This window comes from Squalius cephalus (genome assembly GCF_949319135.1).
Source record: "Squalius cephalus genome assembly, chromosome: 12".
NCBI lineage: Eukaryota > Metazoa > Chordata > Actinopteri > Cypriniformes > Leuciscidae > Squalius > Squalius cephalus.
Window position 1 is genome coordinate 9,567,174 of NC_137133.1, and position 27,961 is coordinate 9,595,134.

General features: G+C 37.9%; 1 protein-coding gene across 6 annotated transcripts in view; it reads right to left on the reverse strand.

Moving 5' to 3' along the window:
- Window positions 1–252: 252 nt before the first annotated feature.
- nek1 (NIMA-related kinase 1) overlaps window positions 253–27,961 on the reverse strand; it is a 28,472-nt gene continuing 763 nt past the window's right edge. Inside the window, exons 2-36 of one of the 6 annotated variants that reach the window (XM_079887702.1) lie at window positions 27,503–27,642; window positions 26,559–26,655; window positions 25,358–25,455; window positions 25,029–25,112; window positions 24,824–24,891; window positions 24,658–24,744; window positions 23,866–23,920; window positions 23,294–23,494; window positions 23,047–23,119; window positions 22,286–22,440; window positions 22,015–22,080; window positions 20,697–20,756; window positions 19,938–19,985; window positions 19,757–19,837; window positions 19,416–19,657; window positions 19,191–19,316; window positions 18,983–19,085; window positions 17,954–18,040; window positions 17,246–17,329; window positions 16,927–17,001; window positions 16,563–16,658; window positions 16,316–16,468; window positions 16,163–16,228; window positions 15,778–16,018; window positions 14,363–14,503; window positions 13,435–13,605; window positions 13,121–13,336; window positions 12,891–12,999; window positions 12,297–12,373; window positions 11,869–12,074; window positions 5,316–5,455; window positions 4,891–5,237; window positions 3,755–3,888; window positions 2,939–3,071; window positions 253–1,860 (exon numbers count right to left, since the gene is read on the reverse strand). In XM_079887702.1, the coding sequence (XP_079743828.1) occupies window positions 1,847–1,860; window positions 2,939–3,071; window positions 3,755–3,888; window positions 4,891–5,237; window positions 5,316–5,455; window positions 11,869–12,074; window positions 12,297–12,373; window positions 12,891–12,999; window positions 13,121–13,336; window positions 13,435–13,605; window positions 14,363–14,503; window positions 15,778–16,018; window positions 16,163–16,228; window positions 16,316–16,468; window positions 16,563–16,658; window positions 16,927–17,001; window positions 17,246–17,329; window positions 17,954–18,040; window positions 18,983–19,085; window positions 19,191–19,316; window positions 19,416–19,657; window positions 19,757–19,837; window positions 19,938–19,985; window positions 20,697–20,756; window positions 22,015–22,080; window positions 22,286–22,440; window positions 23,047–23,119; window positions 23,294–23,494; window positions 23,866–23,920; window positions 24,658–24,744; window positions 24,824–24,891; window positions 25,029–25,112; window positions 25,358–25,455; window positions 26,559–26,655; window positions 27,503–27,619 (4,251 nt within the window). In that variant the 5' untranslated portion in view covers window positions 27,620–27,642 and the 3' untranslated portion in view covers window positions 253–1,846. Of the gene's footprint in view, window positions 1,861–2,938; window positions 3,072–3,754; window positions 3,889–4,890; window positions 5,238–5,315; window positions 5,456–11,868; window positions 12,075–12,296; window positions 12,374–12,890; window positions 13,000–13,120; window positions 13,337–13,434; window positions 13,606–14,362; window positions 14,504–15,777; window positions 16,019–16,162; window positions 16,229–16,315; window positions 16,472–16,562; window positions 16,659–16,926; window positions 17,002–17,245; window positions 17,330–17,953; window positions 18,041–18,982; window positions 19,086–19,190; window positions 19,317–19,415; window positions 19,658–19,756; window positions 19,838–19,937; window positions 19,986–20,696; window positions 20,757–22,014; window positions 22,081–22,285; window positions 22,441–23,046; window positions 23,120–23,293; window positions 23,495–23,865; window positions 23,921–24,657; window positions 24,745–24,823; window positions 24,892–25,028; window positions 25,113–25,357; window positions 25,456–26,558; window positions 26,656–27,502; window positions 27,643–27,961 lie in introns of all 6 variants that reach the window. The other 5 variants (XM_079887701.1, XM_079887703.1, XM_079887705.1 and 2 more) reach the window with 5 other exon arrangements.

The window sequence follows — 27,961 nt, forward strand, 5'->3', positions numbered from 1 at the left end:
TCTGTTCGAAATTAGAATTGAAATCAATGTAATTTATCCCTGTGATGGCAAAGCTGAATTTTCAGCATCATTACTCCAGTCTTCAGTGTCACATGATCCTTCAGAAATCGTTCTAATATGAGAAACTCAAGAAACATTTATTGATATTATCAATGTTGAAAACAGTCGTGCTGCCTAATATTTTTGTGGAAACCGTAGTAAGGGCTGGCGAATAGAAAGTTCAAAAGAAAAGTATTCACTTGAAACAGAAATCGTATGTAACATAATAAATGTCTTTAGTGTCACTTTTGGTCAGTTTTATGCATCCTTACTGAATAAACGTATTCTGACCTCAGACTTTTAAACAGTAGGATACATCCACAAAATAATTTGATAATACAATTATATTGGTCAGAATACACATAAATGAATTCAGAAAGGCTTGATTTAATGAAAGCAAACAAGATATCCGGCAAAGACAACTTCCACACACACACACCCACAACAGTTTGTGGTTGTCTGAGAATGCAGGGGTGTTCTGTGATAAGGGGAAACCCCTACGTGCTTCCTGCCAATTCTTGTGACAGCTGAACGGTTGCTGCTGACTGACAGCTCACCAGACTAATCAGGCTGAGGATAGGTGAAGAAATCTAGATAACTGAAAACAGATATTGGCAACTGATTTTAGCTCAGCTGTTTCACATCCAAAGCGAAGTGTTTTATTGCCAAATACCCACACACAGGCACATTCTTTGAAAAAAACAAAAAAAAAACAAGTTTATTTCAGTAAAAAGATATATATATCCTGACATGCAATCAAACAGCAACTTATTTAACAGTTTTCTGTACACTTTCAATTACCACATTCTGCCAGCAACTAAAACAAAGAGGCCATCTCAACACACCCTGCTGGAGGTGCATCTGCGTACAACATGCAAAGCATCCGCACAGCATTAACAAAAGCTCTTAAAGGGATAGTTCACCCAAAATTAAAATTCATTCTATGGAGAAAAACACTTTAAACATTCTTCAGAACACCTTCTTTTAAGAAAGAAAGTCATACAGGTATGAAATGACATGAGGGCAAGTAAATTAGGACAGATTTTAAGGGTGAACTATCTCGTTAATAAACAAGTGTGTTAGTGCACTTTATATGCATAGTAACTCTCCCTAAATAACAGTTTTGTCAAGTCCTGAAATAATGCTTTGAGATTCACCAGTAAGAAATCTTAAAAGAGGCTAAATAATATTTGAGCATGTTATGAAAACATGTAAAAAGTATAAAAAAAGGTTCAGAAAGTTTGAGAAGACTGGTATTTTGAGACTAGAAGTTCTGTTGTCTGAGGTAGACAGCTGGTTAAAACCCGCTGCCTGTTGTGTGCAAGCACCTGATATTGGGCAGATAATTGACCTCTGACCCCTGAACTAGACCTCCCTGGCCAGTCTAGAGCCTTAAAAAGCAGTTTCCATGGATTCAGCTGTCGTGAATACAGCAGGAGCAGCGTTTTCACATGCAGTCTGTCATCAGCTAGGAGGACACACATGTACATCTCTGTCTGAGACTTATTACTTCTCGCCTGCTAACACTCGGCTACGCTTTGGTTAAATATAATTATCCACAGCACATTTATATGCACAAAATTTACAGAGAAGTGCTTCAGTTACTTGGGATATGGAAGTAGAACTACAGTCAACCGTGGACTCTAAACTGCCCATGCTTGAGTGGCCCATTTCCCCTTTCCCCCTCTCTCTCTCTCACTCCCCCCTTCCCCCATAGCACCTCCTCGGCCTGTCAGAGTGCATCATGGGAACACTTCAGCCTGCCAGCAGATTGTCCAAGGCTGCCAACGGGACGGATGAATAACTTCTATTCATCATTATCTGAGAGAGAGCGAAAGAGAGGGGCAGAAGAGAAAGAAACAGAGGAACTGTTATAGGATAGTCAACTCACTTAAGAGAAGAAAACTTCCAGGGTATATTCCTGATGTCAGAGGTCACATTAAAGTCCATAATCTGGAGTTAGCCCTGAACGCATAGTGTAAATGCCAGGAATACCCTCACATCAATCAGAGGCTGCTACATACACAAGCAGACACATGTATGCGCCTTAACCCAAATGATGTGACCTGACCCGAATGCCCTGGAACTGCTCAGAGACTTGTTCAGCGCATCTTGTGCCGCAAACATCTGCTGTACGAGCAGGCACTGCTTATATGAACTCAATCTGTTTGGACTAGTGAAAGAACCACATGCATTAAGATCAGAAATGAGCAATTTTTTTATTTTGTTTACATATGTGTATAGTGTTTTTACTATTACTACTACTACTATTATTGTTATCAATTTATATTATTCTTTGTGATATTATTGTCTTGCATCGGGTCTAGGGAATAAAAACAGTGGAACATAATAACTGGGTGAGGTAGACGCTCACATACCTGTACACATATGTATATTGTGTCAGTATTGTTATTACTAATAAAAAAATTATTTGTTAGTGATAGCAATAATTTAATAAACATATAATACAACTTCGGTCCTGGAGGGTCACTGTCCTGCAGAGTTTAGCTCAAACCCTGATATATTACATTATTATTATTCATAATAATAACAAATTATATTTATAATTTATATGCATTTCATTTTTAATATTTTTTTATTTCTATATTGTGAAAAAATAACTGGGGAAGGTATACATAAAATGTGTACACATTCAGACAGACTGTCTGAATAATAACCAGTCAATGTGTCTCTTTATGAATGTGTGTTTATGCGTCTCTAAAGTGCCTGAATTACGGCACTGAATGACATAATTGCCCTCTTCTACACCCATCCATGTAATATTGCACTATTTCTGCAAACATCCGGCTGAATTAATTAGTGCATATGTAAGAACATCAGATCATGAAACGGTATACATGAATGGATCAGAGAGAGAGAGAATGTGTGTAAACACTACCTTCCTGGTAAGCTCCATCTGCCATCACCAAATGGAGGATTTTAGGATACAAGTGCTGGTGCTCAGTTCCCAGAATGCTTTGCACCATGCTGGAGCCCATTGCAATGTTCTCATCTTCATCCTCATGAATCGCCTAAATAAACAAAAGAAAATTCATACAAATAACAATCTAATACTGGATAAAGTCATGCAAACCAATTAAAGTCCATTAAAGTCCTTAAAGGGATAATCCACACAAAGATTAAATTCTTTCATCATTTACTCACTTTCATGTTGCTACAAACTTGTAAGACTTCATTTCTTCCGAGGCAAACAAAAAAACACTTGGGTCCAAACAATATCCGATCCACAGAAAATCATATGCAATATGAGAGTGAGTAAATGATTTTTTAGGTAAACCAACCATTTCAGTTAAGAATTCTAAGGTCATTTTGACTAGTTTCTTCATTTTAGTTTTATGTTTTGTTTTTGCAACTGGCAGCAAAAATTGCAGCAAATTACTGCAGTTTATTACACTTCCAGTGTGACAAACCATACATAAAAAGCATCATAAGGCAGCACATTTAACATTCTTAAAGGTTAAGGATAACATCTGTATCTAATTCCCAGAACGAACCCCAAGGCTAAAAACAAAACTTAGACGAGTGTCCTCATCTCAGAAGTGCATGGCTGCATTGTTATTGGTGGCGTTTGACCACTAAAGACCTCTTAGATATGCAGAATTTCCACAATGCATTCAACTGGGCACAAAACCACGGAATCTCACTGCAGACTTGGTGAGAGTTGACATTTAATGCAAAACGGAGGAACTCAGACCTTGATCTTGTTGTAGGCTTGGATGAAGTTCTCAAAGCCCATGGCCTGCTCTAGATGGAACCGCAGCTCCTCCAGACGACTGAAGATACTGTCCTGTTGCTCTAGGTCTTCATTGTCTTCTTCCTCGCTGCCATCTGCACTCATACCCATGCATAGGTATAAAGACATGCTATAATCTATCATTAAGTTCACACAGTGAGAGCGTACTGTTGTGGAACATTGGCTGATACTATGCTGACCTATGTCAGTATTGAAAGTGTTATTTGCCAGTGTCACTCCACACACTGTAGTCATACAAAGTCAATCAATCACCAGATTTAATTAGCCAGAACAATATTTAGCTCAATAAATATTTGTAATATAATAAATATTTCATTTCTAGTGTGCTTACCAACAAAGTTTTGAACGTGATATTTGATTGTGGTGTATTTAGGGTGCGGTTCTATTGTTTGTGGATGCAGTCAGCAATTGTTCAGAGTTTTTATGGACATAGTTGTGTTTGTGGATGGTGTCAACATCTGTAATGTGTTCATAGATGTGGTTAGCTGTTGTGTTGTGTTTGTGAACATGACAGGCCTTTGAGTTGCATGTGAAGATGTTGTAAGCTGTTGTCCTACTTTTGCGGATGCATTTGGGTGGTATGCTGTGCTGTATTAGTTATGTCAAGCTATTGTACTGTTTTAGTGGATATGGTAAGCTGTTATGCTGTTTTATAGGATATGATTAGCTGTTGTGTCTAGTCATTGAGCTGTGTTAGCAGTTGTGTCTAGCTGTTGTGCTGTTTTAACAGATATAGTTAGCTGCTGTGCTGCTTTAGAGGATAAGGTTAGCTGTTGAGTTGTTTTAGCAGATACTGTTAGCTATCATGTTGATTTAGTGGATATTGTTAGCTGTTGTGCTGTTTTAGCAGATATGGTTAGCTGTTGTGTCTAGCTGTATTGCTCTATTAGCGGTTATATCTAGATGTTGTGCTGTTTAAACGGATATAGTTAGCCGTTGTATTATATCAGTGGTTGCGTCAAGCTGTTACTCTGTGTTTCCGGATAAAGTTAGTTATTGTCCTGTTTTGGAGGATGTGTTCAGCCTTTGTGCTCTATTCGTGGATACACAGCTGTAGTTGTTTATGATTGCATTACCTGACTGCCACTCCTCATTGAGCTGGCCTTCACTGCTGTTCTGCTCTTCATCTTCCTCATCCTCCATTCCATTAGTAACCGGCCCTCCTGGCTCTTCCTCACCATGGCTAACATCATCCTCTTCCTCAGCCATTTTATTAAAACACTCCTCCTCTGGACTGCATTTGACATTAACAGCACTAGCCAGCCCATTAAGAACAGCTGCCTCTTCATCGGCCGGGCTGCCATTGGATCCACCACCATCGTCCTCCTCTTCATCATCATCATCATCATCTTCACTGTGCTGCTCCTGGAGAAGCCTCTCCATAGATGCTCTGAGCTCCCTCAAATCTTCATCCTCATACACACTGAGACAGAGACAGTCATAAGTGAGGGTGTGTTTATGTGAGTAAGTACACATGCATTAAGTTTTGTGTGTGTCTTACTCCTCAGGTTCAGACTGCTCATCCGCTTTATCCTCCAGATCCTCAATCTCCAGGTTGTTGTTAGGAACGACAGCACCTTCAGTTTCTGCAGCAACACTGAACACTTTACTGAGGTCTGGTAAGGAGCACGTCCTCAACATCTGATACAAAACACAAATGATTTCCTACATCACAAACCAGATACCCACACAAGAAATTGAAAACATAAATATTCATGTTCTTATGAAGGAAAAAAAACTTTAGTGAACTATGTAATACTTCAAATGCAAAGCTCCCTCCACAGTCCACTCAGATTGTTTATTAAAAATAAGGTGCAAAAATGACTCATCCTGAAATCTTCAGGGTTGTGTCGTCATAGCCATGAGCATGTAAAAATATGCACAAGTTCAAAATACTACTTCGTATCTAGGAGGTGCAGGAAGTTTATTCATGTGCTGTGCTGTAACACCTGTGTCCCTGCATAGACAGAAGGATCCTAATGTTAGAAACAAGCATTTGAAGCTTATTTTTAACAACATCCCTGATCGTTTCCGTCTGACCTTCACAGTTTGTGCAGCACATTTCAGTGTGGATTGTTTTGTGAACCTGTCACAATGCAATGCAGGCTTTGCAAAGAGGTTGTCATTGAATGATGAGGCAGAGCCAACTATATCACACCCAACAGCAAATTTTACATGCGAAGAGGGAATTTACATGGAAGTCTTAAAGGCACAGTGGCAAAACGTGTCCCATTTAAAGCTAAATTTCAAAATGAAAAGAAAAAGTGCATGTTTGTTTTAGAGAGTTTATTTATTTTTAGAATTTTTTTTAAATTTATTTTTTTAACATATGCATGGATAAATTGTTCTCAGTCAGAATAACATTTAAAAACATTTCATAGAATTTCCTTTCTTGCGTACTTAAACCCTTGTAAATTGATTCAAACAGCCACACGATCTAATTCCTAATTGACAACGATTCTCCTGTGACAAAAATCACACTGGAATATTCAGATCTGCACGTGGCGCTGCCGCTGACCCAGAGAAAGCAGTTGTCATGTATATGTACGAAACAGCTTCACAAACAGTCTTTTCAACATCACAGTATGGTTATTTCTGTTATAAATATTTAAATTATCACAGAAATACTGGGATAAAAGTTTACAGTTCATATATATACACTGATGTCTACGGTAGCGATCAAAATAGAGCAAATCACCTTTTGAAAGTAACTTGGCACTTCAAATAACAATTGTATTACATTGTTACCCCACAAGGTGGGGACAAGTGTGTTAAAAATGTATTTGTCATTGAATCAGTCATTCATAAGATGTAAAAAAAAAAAAAGAAAAGAAAAGAAATAAGTTAAAAAATATGGGTATCTTCTGAACAGCACGGTAGTCAACTATTGTTGTTTTTATTTGTGTTTTATAATGAAATGAAAAATGCTGCTTCATCCAGTAATGAAATAAGTACTAACAATAATTACTTCTACAGCATTTAATAATATTAGTTAATGATGATTTCCACATTTACTAATACATTATTAAAATAAAAAGTTATATCTGTTAATATTATTAAATGGACCTGAGCTAACATGAACATTTTTTTTTTTATTAACTAATGCTAACAGAGATTAATAAATACTGTAACATACAGTATGTATTGCTTAATGCTTATTATTAGTTAATGAATGGAAAAGATCTGAAAAAAAAAAAAACAATCTGAATGCACAGCTTTAGAGATGCCTTTAAGAAAATCAAACTGTCAAAATAGTATCCGCAGATAACATGATGGGCCCAATCATACACCCGGCGCAACGCAGCGCCAGGCGCGACGCAAGTGTTTTTTGCTAGTTTCAGTCCGACGCAGTTATCATTTTCACGTCCTGCGCCACGTTGTTTAAATAGCAAATGCATTTGCGCCCATTTGTGGTCTGGTCTGAAAAATTAGGTGTGTTCAGGCGCATTGTCGGCACGTTGCTATTTTGAGGCAACTGAAATAGACTGCGCCATTGACCAACTGAAACCTGGTCTAAAGTCAATGCGCAATATTACCATTATTTTTTTGTTATTTAAAGAGTTAGTAGCCTAATGTGCGCCTATAGGCGGGTCCACAACGCACGTGCACTCTGCTTATTAAACACACAGGGACGCACAGCAGCACACAAACATTCCAAATATTTAAAATAAAAGGATTACAATATAAAAGATTATTATTGCGTACATAAAGATATGGTGGAATCCGGCTTGTCCCGTAGATGGTCTGCTTACGCACTTTTACCTCGCGCACAAGCAGTTCCATTTGCGCTCTGGAGACGCGTTCGGTCTTTCCACTATCAAATTCCATAATGTAAATAGCGAATCCGCTATGGCGCCAGCGCAACTGGCATTTAAAGGGAATGGGAGATGAGTCTCTGATTGGTTTAACGCACGTAAATCCCAAAACACACCCATTACTCATTAAGAGAATATGGACAACCCTTTTAGAACATGCGCCTGGCGCGCCGATCATTTTTCCCGTCGTTAAACTAGCAAAAGTGGATTCGGAAACGCCCTAACTGAACTTGCACCCTGCGCTTTAGACCATGCGCTTAGATCGTTAAAATAGGTCCCGATGAATAATCGGCTATCGGTATTGTGCATCTTTTTGTCGTTCAAGCTTTAATTATAAGGGTTGGACATTGTCATAAAAAAAAAAGACTTACGATTACTTATGGTGCAACAATCCAACATTATAAGTGGACTACAAATGTACAGAATATGGTTAGTCAACTTGAATTGGAATAAAAAATGCACAAGCACAAGCACAGTCTCTAAGTCTCTAAGTTGTTCGATCTGAATCGTGCACAGGAATAAAACAACTTGGCTATTTAACACTCAGCAGGGACTTAAAATTGTCTCCACAGAGCAGAGGAGGGCTTTAATATCGGCGCGGTCATCCATCTCCACTACAGCCGTCAGTACAGAGACGCACTGTGTTCTCGCACTTGGACAGAAGAGAGGAGTGCTAAACTACTGATTAAACAGACTGACAGCCTGTACTGAGAAAGACAGCATTTAGTGTGTGTGTGTGTGATCTGCCTGTCCAGTTGTCCAGAGGGTTGGGTGCAAGCAAGCCAAAAGGCCAAATGAGCGTGCGTGTTTGCGAAAGTGTGGGCATGGGTGTGAATGTTAATGTGCTTTTGTAAGGGCAAAGAAAAGAATTTGTGTATGTGCGCCTGTGGGGTGGGCGAAAAAAAGTACACAGGCCAGCGCAAAGTCTTTTTGGTTTACTGGCACATCAAGGATGTGGAAGAATCGCATTAATAACGCTCCACTCAGGAGCTCAAACACACACACGCATTCAGCAGTCCTTCCAGCACAGATTTGCCCCGAGGCACATCCACACTCATACATATGTCTACCCCTGCATGCACACACCATTATGTGCACACAAACACAAATTTCAGTCTGTGGGAAAACAAATCACTGCAAACAAAAACTCTATGAGATACAAATCTGAGCTCCTCTATCATTCTGTGCTAAGTGCTATGCGTTATCGAAGACTGCCATCTGTTTCTCCTGCTATATTAGTGCCATCTCTTTCTTCCTTATAGTCTTTTTCTAGCTCTTTCCAGAGCTCTCTTCCTCTCTCGCCTTGTCTAGTGTTTCTAAGAGATTCTGCTCTAATCAGTGTGATGAATCGTAGTAGTGTGGTCCTCCATTTTGCTCTGTAATAATCTCATATTTTTCAATTAAGAAAAACACACACACCAACATTTCTTCACAGTCCTTTGCAGTGTTGTTATTGTAAACTAAAACTATTCAAAATTGTGGTAACACTTTACAATAAGGTCCCGTTAGATAACAACAGTTAATGCATTAACTAACATTGACCAACAATGAGCAATACATTTGTTATAGTATTTATTAATGTTTGTCATTGTTAGATAATAAAAATACAACTGCTCATTGTTAGCTCAGGCTCATTAAAAGATATTAACAGATACAACTTTTGATGTTAATAATGTATTATTAAATGTTGACCTTAACATTAACTAAAATTAATAAATACTTTAAAATAATTTTTCACTGTTACTTTATGTTAGCTTATGTAGTTAACTGATGTTAACTAATGGAACCTTATTGTAGTGTTCCCAAAATAGTTTTCTGTGACTGAAACAAAACTGATGTGAAATAAAATATAAATATTAGATGAAAAATTTACTGACATAAGTTGAAGTACCAAAAACACTAAAACGGAAAAACAGATGTATAGAAAAAAAACTGTAAATGCCAAAAGCACATAACATTACTAAAACCTAAACTAAAATTAAATGACAACTGAAAATACAAAAATAAAAGCTAACTCAAATAAAAATATTAATTAAATAAATAAATAATACTAAAATAACATCCTTCATCAAGTAGAATTATGCAGAATTTTTCTTTGAAAATTCCTACAGGCCTTTCTGGTTTATCACCTGGTATTTCTCATTTTACACCCCACTGTGTGATTTATATGGCTGATGACTTTTAACACTTTTTTCCTGAGATGAAATAACAGTCAGTTCTTAAAGTGACCATTCACCCCCCCAAAAAATAATTCTGTGATTAATTAGTCCAAATTTTCTAAAGAGACACGATCGCTTTAAATGATAAACAGATTTAATTTCGGGGTTTATTCACATATAAACATTGATGAGCGAACATAAACAGAAGCTCAACCGAACCTGCTTGACGTGTGAGAACTAACCTTGCGGAAGCTCAAATGTTTACCACAACTGATGTGTGAGTAGATGAATGTTTGAATAAATGCCTAAATTCAATCTGTTCATTATATAAAGCAATTTTGTCTCTTCAGAAAATTTTGTACTAAACCGTTCAATAGTCAGTTTTATGATCTCTTAATGAACTTTTTGAAGCATCAAAGTGGTAGATGCGTAGCTGTCTATGGAGGGACAGAAAGCTCTCAGGTTTCATCAAAAAGATCTTCATTTGTGTTCTGAAGATGAATGAAAGTCTTACAGGTTTGGAATGACATGAGGGTGAGTAATTAATGAAAGAATTTTCATTTTTGGGTGAACTATCCCTTTAACACCACAAATTCATAAACAACAACAACCCAACCACAATGCTCCACTCTCCAGGCTAAGGTCTGTAAACATTCTGGAACCATCCTACCATCTGCCCCCTTGACCCTATTCCCTCCCTTTTCTACAAGATCATATGTGATTTTAGAACAGACCACTCAGCACTCAGTTAGGTTTTAAGAGCTGGCATTCACAGGCCTGGTATCTGTCACTGAAGCCGTAGGAGCATCTTCAAGACAGTCCGTCTTCCTTTGGCTGGACTTGTCTGCGGATTCTACACTGGGTTGCATAGGAACTGGGCTGGTTTGAGTCCTACCTCACAAGGAGATCTTGGAGGAGAGTGGTGTCATGTCAGCTAACTGCTGGAGTACCTCAGGGTTCGGTGCTCGGCCACCACCTCTTCTTGACACAATATCGTTATGAATCTCAGCCTGCCCAATAGACATCTCAGCCTGGATTAATGAACACCACTTCGAACTCAACTTAAAATCCCCTATCCAGGAACCTGGGAATACCTTTGCAACATTGTCCTTGAAGTTCATTTGGTCGTCAAAGCCCACTTCTTTGCAGATTTGCAAGATCAGGAAAATTAGACACATAATATCTGAGCATACTCTTTGTCCAGGAACGTCATTTCCAGACTGTACTGCTTTTAAGCTGACTTTAATGCATGTGCATTCAAACCTCTCCAAATGATCCAGCATGCAGCGGCACATTTGGTCTTCAATGAACCCAAGAGAGTGGACATTAAGCCTCTCTTTGTTTTACTTCACTGGCAGCCAGTTGCTGCCCTCATCAAGTTCAAGGCACTGAGGCTTGCACACAGAAAAGTCACTGTATCTGCACCCTTCTAACTACACTCACTTGAAAATGTAAATTATCTCCAGAAATCAGTGGTCAGTACATCTGTTACTCACAGAGTCTTACCTACATTTGCCTGGATTTTTGCCCCAATTCAAAGTCTGAACGTGCTGACGCTAGTTGCCAAAAGTCAAAGCCTTTCTGCAAATTTTTGGAAGTCAAAGTTTTCAAAGAAAATCACGTAGCGTATGATGTTGCACAGATTTTGTCTTTTTTGGCTTAAGATTATGATTCCATCTAGTCGGAGGATATCAAACCTATATGATATTTTGAGCTGATTTTAGAACACATTATTTACATTTGTTATGTGTCTCTCAGCAAAGAAGCAAGTTTCTGCATGAGTTTGTTGTGTTCGGAAAGTCTGATTGATTGTTCAGTGTGTGATGCCCTGTTTTTATCTGTAACCAATTGCAAAGTGGACAAGTGTATGATTCCAAGTGTTTTAAAATCTGTTCAGATTTTAAACGTTGTGCAGTGTATTCCAGCCTTCAGTACTTGAAGATTTGGACAGAATTTAGCTTTACTGTTTTGCAGCCTGAACTAACATGTGAGAGAAAGAAAACAGATAGGATTGTATGACAAAATGCCACACACTAAGACCCACACACAAGTACAGTGGGGTTCCAATTGCGATGCTCACCTTTGGGTTGTTTGCATCGAAGAGGCCAGTGGAGAGGCCGATGAGGAGAGCGTCGTCATGGTGGCGGGAACGCAGAGGAGAGACGGAGCGGGAACGTGAGGTGACGGAGGAAGAGTCCTCCAATGAGGATTGGGCAGACAGGATGGCCAATGCTATTGTGCGTCTGTGAGCTGGACTACTACTTAGCTTCACAAACAGAGGCTCATCTATTGGACAAAGAAAGAAAGAGGTCAACAAAAACTTTATTTGGTTCTTGTTTTTGACAGTGGAGCTGCATTTAAACAGGCCTTCTTAAAGCTTCTGTGGTTTAACATTGTTTAAAGGTAAATGTTAAAAGTGTAAAGTGGAAGCCGGGAGCTCTTTGGTTCATAATGAGACATGCTTGTGTGAGAGGGAGATAAGGTATCTTAGTATTGCATTGAGACTACCTGCAGGTTCAGGATGTTTCTCCTCTCTAGACGGTATCTCTGAGGATTCTGCTTGTATTACTATGCCCTCTGCTGGCCTAAGATAAAAAAAACAATGATTAAAGGGATAGTTTATCCAAATTATGGAAATTCTGTTATTATGTTCACTACTGTTCAAAGGTTTGGAGTTTGAAATGTTTCTTGAGCACCAAATCATGGGACACTGAAGACTGGAGTAATGGCTGCTGAAAATTAAGTTTTACCATCACAGCAATAAGGCCTTTTTTTTGGATGTTATACAAATCACACAGGAAAGCACAGGGCAGAGAGAGGAGTGGGATCGGCAAAGGACCTTGAGCTGAAAATCATACTCGGGCCGTTGGAGGCATAGTTGCGCTATATTCAATACAATAATGTTATTTTTATATACAATATATACAATTATTTTTACTAATTTTTTAATCAAATAAATGGAGCCTTGGTAAGCATAAGAAACTTCTTTCAAAAACATTTTTAGAAAATCTTACCAACCCCAAAATTTTGAATGGTAGTAGTGTGTGTTCCAAACCTGTGTGCTGTTACTGTAAGATTTCATTTCAGAAAAAAAGTGCTTACAGAGAAACTGGAGTGTCATTTGTCCATGCCTGCATTACTTCTGTTGGAGGCTGTTGTGAGGTTTTCTGTGTGACTTCATCCAGAACTACTGACTCAATATCATCCACCACTGGAAGGACAGAGAAATGTGATTTTGTAAAAAACATTAAATGCAAAATACAAATTTAAATCTCAGATAATGGGTTACATAGCTACATCTAATGCAGTCACATTCAGTGTAGTATTCTCACCCTCTGCCTCACTTTCTCCAGATTGAGACTTTTCTATCTCCTTTGGTGCTGGGGGGATTAGTTCCTGACTTTTAACCTCTGCGATGATTGGCACTGTCTCCTGACATGTCACTTCTTGTTTGGTGTGGCCACTGACAAGCTGGCAGTGTTGAGGGAGAGGCACTTGAATGGCTTCATTAGTGGCATCTGACGCCTCTTCAAAGGGATTAAGGCTTTCTGATAAAAAGACACAGAATTACAGGATTAACAGGAAGCTATTGTCAGTAAGACTGAGCATGTCATGAAAGCAAAAAACACACTGATTAAAGACTCACCAGTCAGTGTGTGGTCACAGGTGCTGGCAGGATCTAGTTTCTGAGTAAAGGACTGGAGCTCTGCCCCTTCCAACACCTTCAGAACCTCGGAGTCTGGACTCTGCGCCCAAGCCTTCCTTAGCCCCTCCCCCTGCCAAGCATCCATGCAAATGACTTCACCGACTGTTTTCTCTGAAACAAGTAAAAAATAGATTTTACTGCATATAAATAAGACACCTATTTTACAGTATACAACAAAAACACATGATGTTTGGCTTTCCAAAGAAAGAAGAATAGAGATCTAAAAAATAACCTAAAGCTCTGTTTGTTATTAAGCCGGTTGCTATAGAGTGGCTGGAGTCCCAGTGCATTTACTGTATTACAACACACCCTCCATGGTTACAAAACAAAACGCTCTCCAGTACATAATCTATTCACTCTGGAAATACTAGGGATGTGTACAAATAATTGACTACCGGTAGTCTTATTCTGCATCTAGTCGACTAGAAAAAACACTTTTCAAATTGACATCATAGCCTGCTGTAGCCACCAGTTTCCCATTGAAGCTCACCTACATTTTTATCTTCATAATGGAATACATTGGATGGCACTATAAATATGTGATGCTGATGTAATGAGAGCTGATGGCGTGTGCTTTCAGATGCATCCAAGTGCTGCAATATTTTGATTCTTGCTGGTACATTTGCTTCTATTAGAGTCATGCAAATGCAAAGTGATATAATAAACTCAGTCACTTGTCAGCTCGGCATCTGTGAGTCTCAGCAACTTGTGCTGCAGAGCACATTTTCTAAGTAGGTTAAGAAACTGACTTTCACCTTTTGTTTTTCACCATTGTTCTATTTTTCAGCAAATACTAAATGACAATTTGATCATTATTTGTCAAATAGTTCAGCTGTAAAAACTACAGAATCTCGAGGAGAAAGTTTACCTGCTAGTTGACTTGCTGTTGTAAGGCAGGTTTCTTCCAGTGTCTGCTGAGCCACAGACAGAAGAGGTGCAACATCAGTCTGCCATTTCTTCCTGTCTCCACTAGTGGGAGAATTCGTCTCTGGAGATGCCACCTGAGAAACTGAGATAAGACAACAGAGAGGAAAAATCTAAGAAGAATGTGTGTTGTGCTCATATGAAATTAATCTCTAAAATAAGGGTTGGCAATTGGCTTACGGAGGTGTATAATCACTGGCAACATGACAATAGCTAAAGTTCTATGTATTTAATTTAAACTTTTAACTTGCATATGGACATACAGTACTGTGCAAAAAAAGAGAAGGTTTTAAGCCAGTTATTTATATATTTTTCTGTAGTGTGTCAGAAGGAAATATCAGTTTACGTTTCCAAACATTCCTTTTGCCATTAAATGTAATATCCAGTGAGATTTTTGTATGCACAAGGAGTCTGATAAAGCTCCACATGGAGATCTGATCTCACCATCATCGAGTCCATCTGGGATTACATGAAGAAACAGAAAAAACTGAGACTGACTAAATACAGAAGAACAGTGGCAACGTCTCCAAGACACTAAGAAAGTGTCACAGTACTGTATATTTTGAGGTAATCATTCCTCAGTCAAGTTAGGAGCTGTAAATACTATTAAACTGTGAGATTCTAATCTGAGCTTGCGCAGTCCCGACAAACCATTTGCGTGCTTCTGTGATTATTCCACCACGGTTGCCAACCCCTGCTCTAAAGGATATGAATTTCATCCTTTATTACTGACTCACAACACAAGAAGAAAAACAACAACTATTAAAACAATGCCTGTTCTGACTGGTCTTAAGTAATCACACAAAAAAGAAACAATAAAATATTTTGTTGTTGAACCAGGGTCCCTGGCTCCAAGTCCTAAAGTCATAAATAGCTTATAAAATGTCTTAAATATCGTAAAAGTCTTAATTATCATTGTAAGAAGTCTTAAATTTGAGGATGGGAAAATTAACTTCAAAAAGCTATGGTTTAATTAAATAAATGTGCTGCACATTTCAAAGTAAAATTCCAATTTTATTCGAGCTCTAATTCATATGCTGTGATATATTGGTACATAAACCAATTTCAAACATATCGTATATACTGAATAAAACACATATTGAGCATTTTAAACTTTAAATGAGCATTTTATACAGTTACCCCATTTTGCTGATAAGCAAAGTCCGTAGCCTGTTTAATTAGGTAAAATGTAAATGTGTGCCTATGCCTGATTATATAGGATTGTTCTGTATGGACACAGTATTAATTTGATTAGGTCTTAGAAAAAAAAAATCCCCTACCCTATAAACAGACTTAATTATAGACGTGTTTCACAGCCATAATAACAAAAACATAGTGATAAAATTGTTGTGTTTCTACCTGCCAAAGATGCACAGGTCTCCTCCAGAGTTTGTTCAGCTACAGACAGTAAGGGTGGAGCTACAGCTTCCCATTTTCTCCTATCACCAGCTGTGGGTGGCCTTTCCTCTGTGACTGAAGGCTGGGTTGGTTGAGGAGTGGGGCATGGTGCACTGCTGCAAGGTGTGGGATCTTTCTCAGCATCATCCTCAGTGGTCTGGACCTTCTGATTGAGTCTGCGTAGAATCTCCTTCTTGTCACTCTAAAAATAATAAGAATAAGAATAAAAACAATCTATATATAAAAAAAATAAAAAAACTTTGAAATACAAAGTTCATTGGCAATTATTCAATAAATTGCTCTCTCAAATTAATAGTATTCTCACATACAATTACACATTTCCCACCTGTACACCTGATGTTTCTGCTTTAAGGGAGTCCTCTTTCATAGGAGAACTCTGCCCTGATGAAATCTACCAACAACAACAAAAAAAAACAAGTAACCATGAAATGTTCTAGCTGTTCTAGCAAATAAAAGAAGAAGTGTGATGATGACTAACCGCGCCCACGTCCTTCAGAGCAGCCGTCATGGAGATGGCTGGAGTGGTGGGTCTGGAGGAGGGTGTGGCTTTGGAAGCAGCTTCCTGAGGGGTGGAGTCAGGTGTCTGAGCGGGAGCGGCTCCAACAGCAGCCTTCACTCCCCGTGCAACAAGCTGCTTTATCACAAACGATAAGGCAGAATACAACACATAAGAGACGGATGAGCAGAGATGAGAAAGAAAAAGATTGGGAAAGAAAATGACATACATGATCCTCCCACGCTTTCTTCTCTCTCTCGTATGCTTCTCTTCTCTTCTTTTCCAACTGTTCTTTAAGTACAGCAGCACGAGCCTTTGACTGGGCCTTGCAGTAAAACAGTGTTATTGTGAAATAGTATTAAAATTTTAAATCACATATTTTGTGTATTTTAATCAAATAAATTTAGCCTTGGTGAGCAAAAGAGACTTCTTTCAAATAAAAAAAAATAAATAAATCATACCGACCCCAATCTTTTGAAAGGTAGAGTATGTCAATCAGTTTTTTAATTCTAAATATTATGCTGTGTGTATATATATATATATATATATATATATATATATATATTTTTTTTTTTTTTTTTTAAATGTATAACCTTCAAAGCCTCAATCTTCTTCCTCCTGAGCACTGCCTCTTCACATGACTCCTGACTGTCTGAGTCACTGTCACACTGAGAGAGAAGGACCAAAAATTAAAAAAATGCAAAAAAAAAAAAAAAAAAAAATCCAACAAAATATAATAATGTATAAAAACACTGAATCTGATGGGAATATGAATATGGATATATGGGTATTAGAAAGATTATACAACCATACTGTATAATGATACAGCTGACATGCCAGCAATAAAGCTACAGTTTAAAGAAATGTCAAACATACAAAAATGTGTGTGTGTATATGTGGGTGTATATATACCTTTTCTCCTCTGAGGCGAGCTTTGATCTGTTGACGCTCATTAAAGTTCTGTAGTCTTATCTGTCGTAATCTCGTCAAGTACTCCTGAGGAACACACAGATTGCGAATCATCTATCTCTTTGTTCTTTTCCCATTGTATCCTTCCAACAAATATGTACACACAAGAATATGGACAAGTCACATACTGTACATGAATTGGTGAAATATACTGGAAAAAAACAACAACATTAAACATTCAAGCTGTAATGTGGGAACAGCAAACTCAAGAAATACTAGAGGTGAGCAGTTACAGCAGAAATCAAATTCATTGAATCCATTGATGAGGACCATAAAAAGTAGCGGTTAGATGGTCTTCAGCTGGAATCCTGAAGTTACACACATACCTCTTTAAAAGTAGTAAAAATAATGAAGGATCCAAAACAAGGGGTGCTGAAGCAGAATAATATCATCAAACAAAAAAAATAGATACAAACCAAATGGGTAATTCTGAAGGAATGTGGACAAAATGAAATGATGAACTGGAGGATTTCAGGGTGGGTCACGCTCACATACACAAACACACTGTGCAGGGACTGGACAACAAATGCTGGTGAGCAGCTGCAGAAACTTCAGGTGGACACCATAACTTAAAATAAGGAACCGAGCAATGAGGGGTTCAAGTGATGTGATGAGTGAGGAGCATTGATTGGTCCCAGAAAGGACTCCTACCTCCTCCTCTTTGTTCACTTGTGGTCTCCTGCATCGGGAGGAGTTTGTCCAGCTTGCAAAGATGGCAGCCAGGTTTTGTCGAGCCCCCTATTCACCCATTGGTTAAACCGATATTACAAAAGCCACATAATTTTATGGAATATCAATCCCATCACTGACTTGAACACCCAAACATTCTGAAGTCATCAGGATTTTTAACATTTAATTTCCCTAGACTAAGCCACTAAACTGGGAGTTAAAGAAATGTTTCAGGTTCATTACATCAAGAAAAATGATCAGTTTCTTTTAAAAAGCAAAAACTAATTTCTCATTCTTTTTGAGGTTGGAATACGTAGGTGGATGAACATCTGGTTACGTGTGAGCAACATAATACCTGTGCCCTTTTCTGGTCTCAGTGCATTTATTAATCAAATGTCACTGGGTTTACCAGCGGTACCCGGTCAAGTTCAAATATTAAATATAACTTTACACAAGGCTGCTAAGCAACTTCAACAGACTATTCTTTGTTAACATTTATAAATGTTTAAGTCTCATTGCTATACTTTTGAAACCATGTGTATTTCAATGTTTATAGCCTGGCATTATGTATTTACATTGCAGTTATAAGCCATTTACAATTTTTGCGTAGTGACAATTTCATTTGTTGATCGGATAGAGGCAGATCTGAATGCGAACTTGCATTCGATTGCAAAAAAGGGTGGGTTTAAGCAGACTAAATGATTGGAGAAGTGTCACATGTCACCAGAGAGAAGTCTGTTGTTTTACTGGAAGATCGGGTTAAGGCATTTTGAATAGAAATTTTGGTCAAATAAAAAAAATGTACGCATTGATGAACCATTCACAATAAGTTCAATAAGATGCCTTTAGAAAATAGATAGGGTGAATATTAATTTCATGCCGACTATAAACTGAGGGACGAGTCAAAATGATTTTCAGTGAGAATTGACATTCTGCCACAAACAGTGTTGATAAAGTACATAACCCAGATCATTCCTTTAACCAGAAGAGATTGAGGTAAAAGACTCGTACCAGCTGTCCTTCTGCACGGACTTTATTCAGCATGGCTTCTCTCTTCCTCTGTAGAAACTCTTCCACCTGCTTATGCTTCTCTGCCGCCAGCTGACCTCGAAACCTACAGCCAAGATAAAAGTAGATAAAAGATAAAAAAAAACTCTATTTGACAGATGTGAAGGCAGACTGAATATCTGACAGACATTACTAATGAGAAAGAGCTGACCTATTGGCATAGTCGTTCTTTGAAATCTGCTCGTTATGGAAACTTGTTTTACGTGGTTCTTTCCTGATAACAGCCTTAACAGGGATGCTGGCATGACCATTCAGAGTTCCTGAGTCTGTAGCAGTCCTTTAATGATAATAACATATGAAATATAGTTGCATGTTAAATTAATAATTCTTAAAAGAGAAAAAAAATTACAAAAACAGTGTCATTCATCTCATTCACCTGCCATTGTCCCCTGAAGACTTGGCTCCTTCTCCAGCACCATCTTTAGGTGTAGGTTTGGATGTTTTTTCAGCTGCTGGGTGGATGTGGTCACATGGTGCTCTGCTTGGAGCTAAAGAAGGAGCACAAGAAGGAATAGGGGTGGGGCCAAAGTGATAAGGTGTGGCAGGGGTGGGACCAGGCACAGGGGAGGGGCCTATTCCAGGGGAATGTGGTGCTCCAATGCCACCACCTCCAAAAAACTGTGCGAAAGAAAGCATAGAAAGAGAAACAGTAAGAGTGACAACTATATTAGCAGCTTTTATCGACTGATCCATGGCAGACAAGGAAGACCATTGTACCTTTCGCTCAGGACTGCTACCTCCACTAGAGCTGAGCACATGTCTCCAGCCCTGCTCCCGAGCCCGGTTGATTCGGTTCAGCTGAGATGAAAAAGGTCAAAGTTTTAACACAAACAAATCAAACCAACATCAATTTATTGTAAATAACAACCCATTTGCAGATGGGCACTGATCAGTTCACCTTTTCTCTCTCAAATCTCTTCATCTGTGCAGCCTTCAGTAACAACATCTACAGAGAGAAACACAATTACTGAGGGTAACTGATTCAATTAAGAGGCTTTTAAATGTCTTTCTACCCAAGAGACATGTTACAAATAGCATCCATCTGTCAAATGAAACCAGAGCAGCCATCTTCTGAACTTGATGTGAACACATTCAATCAATAATACTACAGTAACAATAGTGTTTCGAGTTATTTTAAATCAATATATATATATTAAATATTATATATATATACACACACTATCTTTCAAAAGTTCGGGTTTGTTAAAAATGTTTAATGTTTCGAAAGAAGTCTTATGCTCACCATGGCTGCATTTATTTATTTGATAAAAAAAATTATAATAACATTAATGAAAGTATTATTGTAAAAAAAAATTTTTATTTAAAATAACAGCTTTCAATTTTCATTGATTTTGAAAAGTAATTTATTTGTGTGATGGCAAAGCTGAAATTTCAGCATCATTACTCCAGTCTTCAGTGTCACATGATCCTTCAGAAATCGTTCTAATATGCTGATTTGGTGCTCAAGAAACATTTGAAAAACAGCTGTGCTTCCTAATATTCTACTGGAAACCATGATACATTTTTTTCAGGATTCTTTGATGAAATTATTTGAGATAAAAATCCTTTGCAATAATGTAAAAAACACATCACTTTTACATACAGTAGTAAAAAACATGTGACATGAAATCATTCCATAATGTCATTAGCAGCTCACCTGTTCTCTTTGTTTCCTTTCCCTCTCCATCATCTCCATCCGTTTCTTCCTCACTACTTCCTGAAACAGAACATGATCAAGATGCTTTTAGACATGAGTCAAACACCAAAAACAGTATGTGATATTTATTTCCTATGACTTATTTTATTTGCAATAGTGATGACGTAGCTGTTGTAAAGCTGTATTTGTTTTAAAAACTCTGTCTATGCGACAGAAGAGAGGCAAGAACAGTCAAATGACCATATATATAAAGGAAACTTAACTTATACATAGTCAAAGAATATTTAAAGAATATTTGTTCCAAAATGAATCAGTTGTTGAACATTTATTAACTGTTTAGCACACCTTGGGGATCAGAAGGCACAGTAGGTCTAAACACATTTACAGTATGAACACTGTATTGGTGAAAGGGTTAATAAAGAAAGGGCTGGAAAGGAAAATGAAATGTAGATGCCCACCATATGGATGACGGCAGTTGGAGAAAAGCATGAGGACACCCAAAAAGGGAAAAGAGTGGAAAAGATAAAAAAAGGTTTCACTTAAGAGAAAAACATAAGAACATGTTTGTTTAGAATATTAGATTGTGATACTACAGCAGTAGGTGATAACTAAACCTATTTCTTATCTTTCTCATTTGATTTAAATAATTAGCTGACAATTTTATCCAAAGCAACTATAAGCACACACAGTGACAGTGCTGCTGGACCAACCCATGGCGGCGGGAACTGCTTTCACTGCATTGGAATTTAAGATGACACGACTAGAAATAAAGTTTTATTTTTCAACCTGTTTTTTTATTTTTCACCTTTATTCATAAACTTACTATAAAGATCATTTAGTTTTAATATGTTGTCGAACTCACGGCGTGAGTGACATGAATACGCTGGTTGAGGAGCAGCATGTCTCAGAACTCATCTGACACTTATGCATGTTCACCCAGACTGAATATAGAGGTCTTGATTAAACTAAGCATTCATCAACATTATTCCTGAGCGCCCAACTACATTTGAGTATAATAAGTTAAGATGCAGGTTTTTGACATTTAATCATGAGTTCTGACCATTCTCATATAACTCTGTCCTCATTCATTTGCATGTTCATCTGTAAATATGTTTCCGCGGTTAAGGACCAACCTGTGGATAAGTACTCAAAGGCACAATACTGATAATTGACGTATCATCCTTTGTCAAAGGCTTATAGGGAAAATTAGATTTTGCTAGAGGACAGAGTGTATTTTTTTCAGGGCTAGGTGGGTTAATGAGGATCAAACTGGTTGTTTATACAAGGGGATGTAGATAGGGGGCGCTGTCTGATGTACCTCATGCTTCCTCCTCTCCTCCTCCACTCGACTCACTCTCCTCTGAACTGCTGCAGGAGGGGGAGCCTGGACAACACATGACACCGGGGACGAGGATCAATAGGTCTCTCGCTCTCATATATAGCACACAGCGGGACAACATCAACAAATGTCTGAATGCTACACAATGATCCTCAATGCCCCTCCTAATATTCAGACATAATGGGTGGTAATGCATGGGCAAAACATGGGCAAGTGGATTAGCAAATAAAATATTTCCCATGGTTCTCACCTGCTTGAGTTTGACTGGTTTCTTTGCTGCATCTGGGACCTTCCTGAAAGCTTCAGATGGTCTCCGGACTGTTAAAGGCACTCCATATTTGGCTGCTGGCTTGGTAATTTTCTGAGCTGGGGAAATGGAGATGGGGCCTGGGGCAGGGCGTTTGGCTGGGGATTTAGGATGAAGAAAGTATTTGGTTTTTGGTATTTGAAGATCAAGAGAACAATTTATCAATATACTCCATGCACATCTCAAGTTGAATAACCATTAAACCTGTCCATGAAAAATATGACTAATAAATAAATGTATTTTTTTTTCTCTTCAAAATTTAGGGTAATATTTAGAACCAACTCACCACACATACACAAAAAATAAAAATATTTATTATTCTGATATAATCAGCATATTATATTTCTGAAGTATCATGTGACACTGATGACTGGAGTAATGGTGTTGTTGATGATGTTGACAGTTGATGGGCCCCATTAACTTCCAAAGTGTGGAATAAAAAATACTATGGAAGTCATTCTTGACATTCTTTAAAATATCTTCTTTTGTGTACAGCAGAAGAAAGAAATTCATACAGGTTTGAAACAACTTGAGGGTGAGTAAATGATGACCGAATTTTCATTTTTGGGTGAACCATTTCTTTAGCAATATTAGACAAAGGGAAACAACAAATTAATGTGCAACCTGAATCTGGTGGAAATTTTGAGTGACAAACTTTTCTGTGCACTTGAACACAACGATTAGTTATTAATGAATGTGTTTACCTGGTGCTCCCTGGGCCACACTCATTTTAGGGGGATTAAGGTGAAGTGAATGGCTGAATTCCTGAGCAATAAGCTGCAACATACAAAGGGACATATTAAACAAACAAATTCTGCTACTCATGCTTGAGGTGTTCTGGAATTAGATCCGAGCGTTACATAACATCTGAGTTATATCTGAGTCACAATGCACAGACTGACTTATATAATTTATCACAGTGATAATCAAGTCTGTTTAAGTGCATGTCACCTGAGGGCTGAGAAACTTGTGAATCCTGCGAGCAAGAAAAGGCTTGCCCAAAATGGCTGAGACAGAGGGTCTCTCCCGAGGGTTGCGCTTGAACAGCTGGGCCAGGAGAGAGCGCAAGTCTTGGGAGTAATGCACGGAAACAGGCGGGTACGAACCACGAATGATTTTCAGCACCAGGTTCTTCATGTTTCCGGCCTCAAACTGAGTGAAAGACATTATATGATTGGCCCTATTTAATAAATGATTATACCATATTCATTAAAGTCATAAATCATGGAAACCCACAATTATATCAAAGAATACAAGAAAAAAAGACTTCAAAAAGAATCAACAGTGGAATTTCTTATAAGCTGGAGAGAGTCATCTCAGTTTTAAAGCTGTTGCAGTTCACTTGCATCTCCACTGTAAAATATTAGTCTCCTTAGAATATTCATGGTGTAAATAATGAAAGAAGGTAAGTGAGATAGGAACAGACATGTAAGGACTGATTCTGTTTTATCATTCACATCACAAAATAAGCACGAAATCTCTATCACACACAGACACAACTACTGAGAACATGAGGTACTTACTGCATGCTTAAGCGTGCACATTTCATACAGGACACATCCCAGGGCCCAGATATCACTAGGGTAAGACCCGACAGAATGACAGTGGAAAAAAGAGCCACAAAAAGAAGCAGACAGATAGGAAAAAAAGTGGGACAAATGGGTAAATTTTGGGGTTGCACATGTGGATTATTCTCACATGTACATGCAAACATATAGATTATACACAAACAGCATATTAAATCCTCTTAAGTGATCTTGAATATCAAACAATATGGCTTTGTACAAAATCAGGATTGGGAACCACTGTTTAAAATATATTAATACTTTTATCCAGCCAGGATGCATTAAATTGATCAAAAGTGACAGTAACGACTTATATATACTTACATAATGTTACAAAATATTTATATTTCAAATAAATTCTTTTCTATTTGAATATACGTTCTATTCATCAAATAATCCTTAGAAAATGCATTGTGGTTCTCAAAAAAATGTTAGGAAGCACAACTGATTTTAGTATTGATAATAATAAGTAATAAAACAGAATTGAGCACTAAGGCTTGCAGTGTGAATGTAGCCTAATACAGCTGGTGTTCATCAATAGTGGCTAAGAATATTCAGACTGATCACATAACAAACAGTCCTGGAACAAATAACTTGGGATCAATAAGTAGCTGCTGGGATCAGAGAAACTCGTATAAACTGACATCACCACTCTAATGATTCAGCAAACTGTACAAGAGTCACTGGGTGTTATGTAGCTACTGTACTGCCCATATATACCCCACTGGCTCATAACAGGAAGTACTTTACCTCTTGTTGTTGTATGGCTTATTTTCACATATCTCTGGCGACAGGTAGTAAGGTGTGCCGATACAGGTCCTCGCCAACTCCACGGTGCTGCACACACAAACACATTATCTATGAAGGTCATTCTCACCACATTCCTTGTGGCGTTTTGAAATTGAAAATATCTTGCCTGTTCAAAACTCTAGCGATTCCAAAGTCACCAAGCTGTACGGTACCATCTTTGGTCAGAAAAATATTCTTGATAGAAAACAAAAGCAGAAATCATGTATTAGACATTTACGTAAACAAAGTATAAGGATATTGTATATTATGCTGTACTTTCATGGAAATGTTTGTATGTGTTTGTGAGAGAGAGAGAGAGAGAGAGAGTGTACCTGTGATTTAATGTCCCTGTGTAGGATTTTGCGGTCATGTACGTGTTTCAGAGCCAGGCAGATCTGCACTAACCAGTCAATAATCTTTCAGAAAACAACAGACAGGAATCAGTACCTCAGATTATATAACATTGCAAGATACATCTTTAGGTTCAAATGTAAAAAGAATAACTTTTTCTTTTATGATAAAAGAAATTCAAAATGTACACTATTATTTTGTGGTGTATTTAAAGGTGTACTAAATTTTTGAGTGCACATTTAAAGCTTTGATAATTTGCAGTCTGTTGGGTGCAGAGCTTAACTTGATGTCTCTATAGTTTTCCTCTTACCTGTTCCTCAGAGAATAGAGTCCCTCTCTGATTATTGATCTTCTTAAACAGGTCTCCTCCCTCACAGTAGTCCATTACTATGTACAAACAACCACTCTCTGAAAAAAAGAGAGAAACATTACTGTTCAATGACAAAGTAACAACAATGCTTCAGTTCACTGCCTAGGTGGTTTCTTGACATTTAAACAAAGACAACCATTCAAAAGTCTGGGGTCAGTAAGATTTTTTTTAAAGAAATTAATACTTTAATTCAGCAAGCACACATTCAATTGATCAAAAATGACAGTAAAGACATTTATAATTTTGAAATATTTCTATTTAAAATAAAAGCTATTCTTCTGAACTTTACATTCATCAAAGAATCCAATCATGTCACGTTTTTCACCAAACAAAATTAAGCAGCACTGTTTTCAACATTGATAATAATAAGAAATGTTTCTTGAGCAGCAAATCAGTATACTAGAATGATTTCTGAAGGATCATGTGACAATGAAGACTAGAGAAATGGCTGCTAAAAAAATTCAGCTTTGCCATCACAGGGGTTTTAAAATATATATAAAAAATTAGAAATTTTAATATTTCAACATTTTTACTGTTTTCGCAGTGTTTTTGATCAAAAAATAACCCTGGTGACCATAAGAAACTTTCAAAAACATGAAATAATCTTACAGGCACCAACTTTTGGGATGGTAACGCATCTGTACAGTATCTGATTAAATCAGATTTAGACTCTTAGGCTTCACTGTAAATTTATAATGGAATTAAGCAAACATTTTGCCCTCTATTGGTAATATCATTAAGGTTCATACCACCCCAGGTTTATGTCATTAATTAGCCTGCCATCCGGATGTCAGAGATACTGCATGACTTCATGAACCGAAACTATCATTAGCTAAACGACATCCTCTCTGTAATTTAATTCAAAAGCTTGGAGCTCCTCCAGATCATGCAAACCACCCCGATCTATCAATCAGACACAACCTTTAGAACAGAAATGCAGTGGGCATAATTTGTGCCGGAACTAATGTTCTCAGATTAATCAATATCAGTCAACTAAAGACCAAAGACCAAATGCTCACTCGTAGACACCAGTTTGACATGCCTGTCAACATAATAGCAAAGCTGGGCAGCAAAGCATCATATCCCAATATTCACTTAATATGGATTTCTGAATAAGGATGTCCCTTGAGAGGGGTTTTACCTTCAAAGGATTCCTTGTACTGGACGATGTTTGGATGGCTCATGTTAGCCAGAACTGCCACCTCTTTACGTGATTCTTGTCTTTCTTTGTTTGACATCTGATGAGAAAAAGAACACTGCATGTATATATAAAGGAAGATAGCCCATCAAATATCACATAGCCTATCGGTTTTAGGGTAAGGGGACATATCATGAAAATCTGACTTTTTCTGTGTTCAAGTGCTATAATCGGGTCCGCGGTGCATCTACTAACCTAGAAAACGTGAAAAGTGACAACCCAGTAACTTAGTTTTAGAAAGCCTTTCTCTGCAAGCATGTCAAAAAAAATAGGCCGATCAGATTTCGCTCCACTTCTGACATAGAAAGGGGATCTTATCATACTATTACCGCCCCTTAATCTGCACATTCCAGATTTCCAAATGGCGCCGCCATTTCCAAATCCAATTTGGTTTTCGCAAGCAACAACAGTGTAACCAGTTCTAACGCAATGGCAAAGGTTCAAGCAACTACATAAATGTATCCACTAACCATTCAGAAATGTACAGGTGCGTCTAAAAGTTGCAACCTCTTCCTGAGTCTCTCTGTAAGGCTGCAATTCGCTACTGGTTAATTCTGAGATTTTGGCTGAGTGAAATTATTTGTGTGTTTTGTTATTGTAAATGAAAGAAACTCGTGTAAAGGGTCAGCCCTCTTCTGAACAGGGGTGGAAGCAGCAGCTCATTTGCATTTAAAGGGGCACACACAAAACGGCAAAAAGGGCAAATTTGACAAGCTATAGCCTAATAAATGATCTGGGGGGTATTTTGAGCTGAAATTTCACATTCAGGGGACACCATATATTTATATTACATCTTGTGAAAAGGGGCATAATATGTCACCTATAATGATTGAAACACCCATTTACGTTGCCATGTGATGTCTAAGAGAGAGAAATGATCAACTCACCCTGGAGATGCCAATCTCCTTGATAACATATTGTCGACCATCTGTCCTTGACTTGACCAGGATGGCTTTCCCAAAGGACCCCTCACCAATCTTCTTCAACCTCTCATATTTATCCATGTCTGTGCAAATGATTTCTCATGCTGAGGCGCGAGGGAACAAAATACATGAAAATACAATTATCAGAAAAACAGTACAAGGATCTGAAAGCACTAGAGCAATCAACTGACATTTTCCTCTAATATTTCTGTAGGTGTGGCATTTTAAAAGTCATATTCAGCTGTCATCCATTCACGGAGACAGCGGGAATTATTAATCCAACTCAAGCAGAGCACCTCCTGATGAGTGAAAGGTTATTATCTTTATCCACACATAAACCAGTTGCATGCTGGGAATCACTACAAACTCGAACCTGAAGCAAGGGCATGAAGCAAAGGCAGACATGTATTTTAGACAAACTAG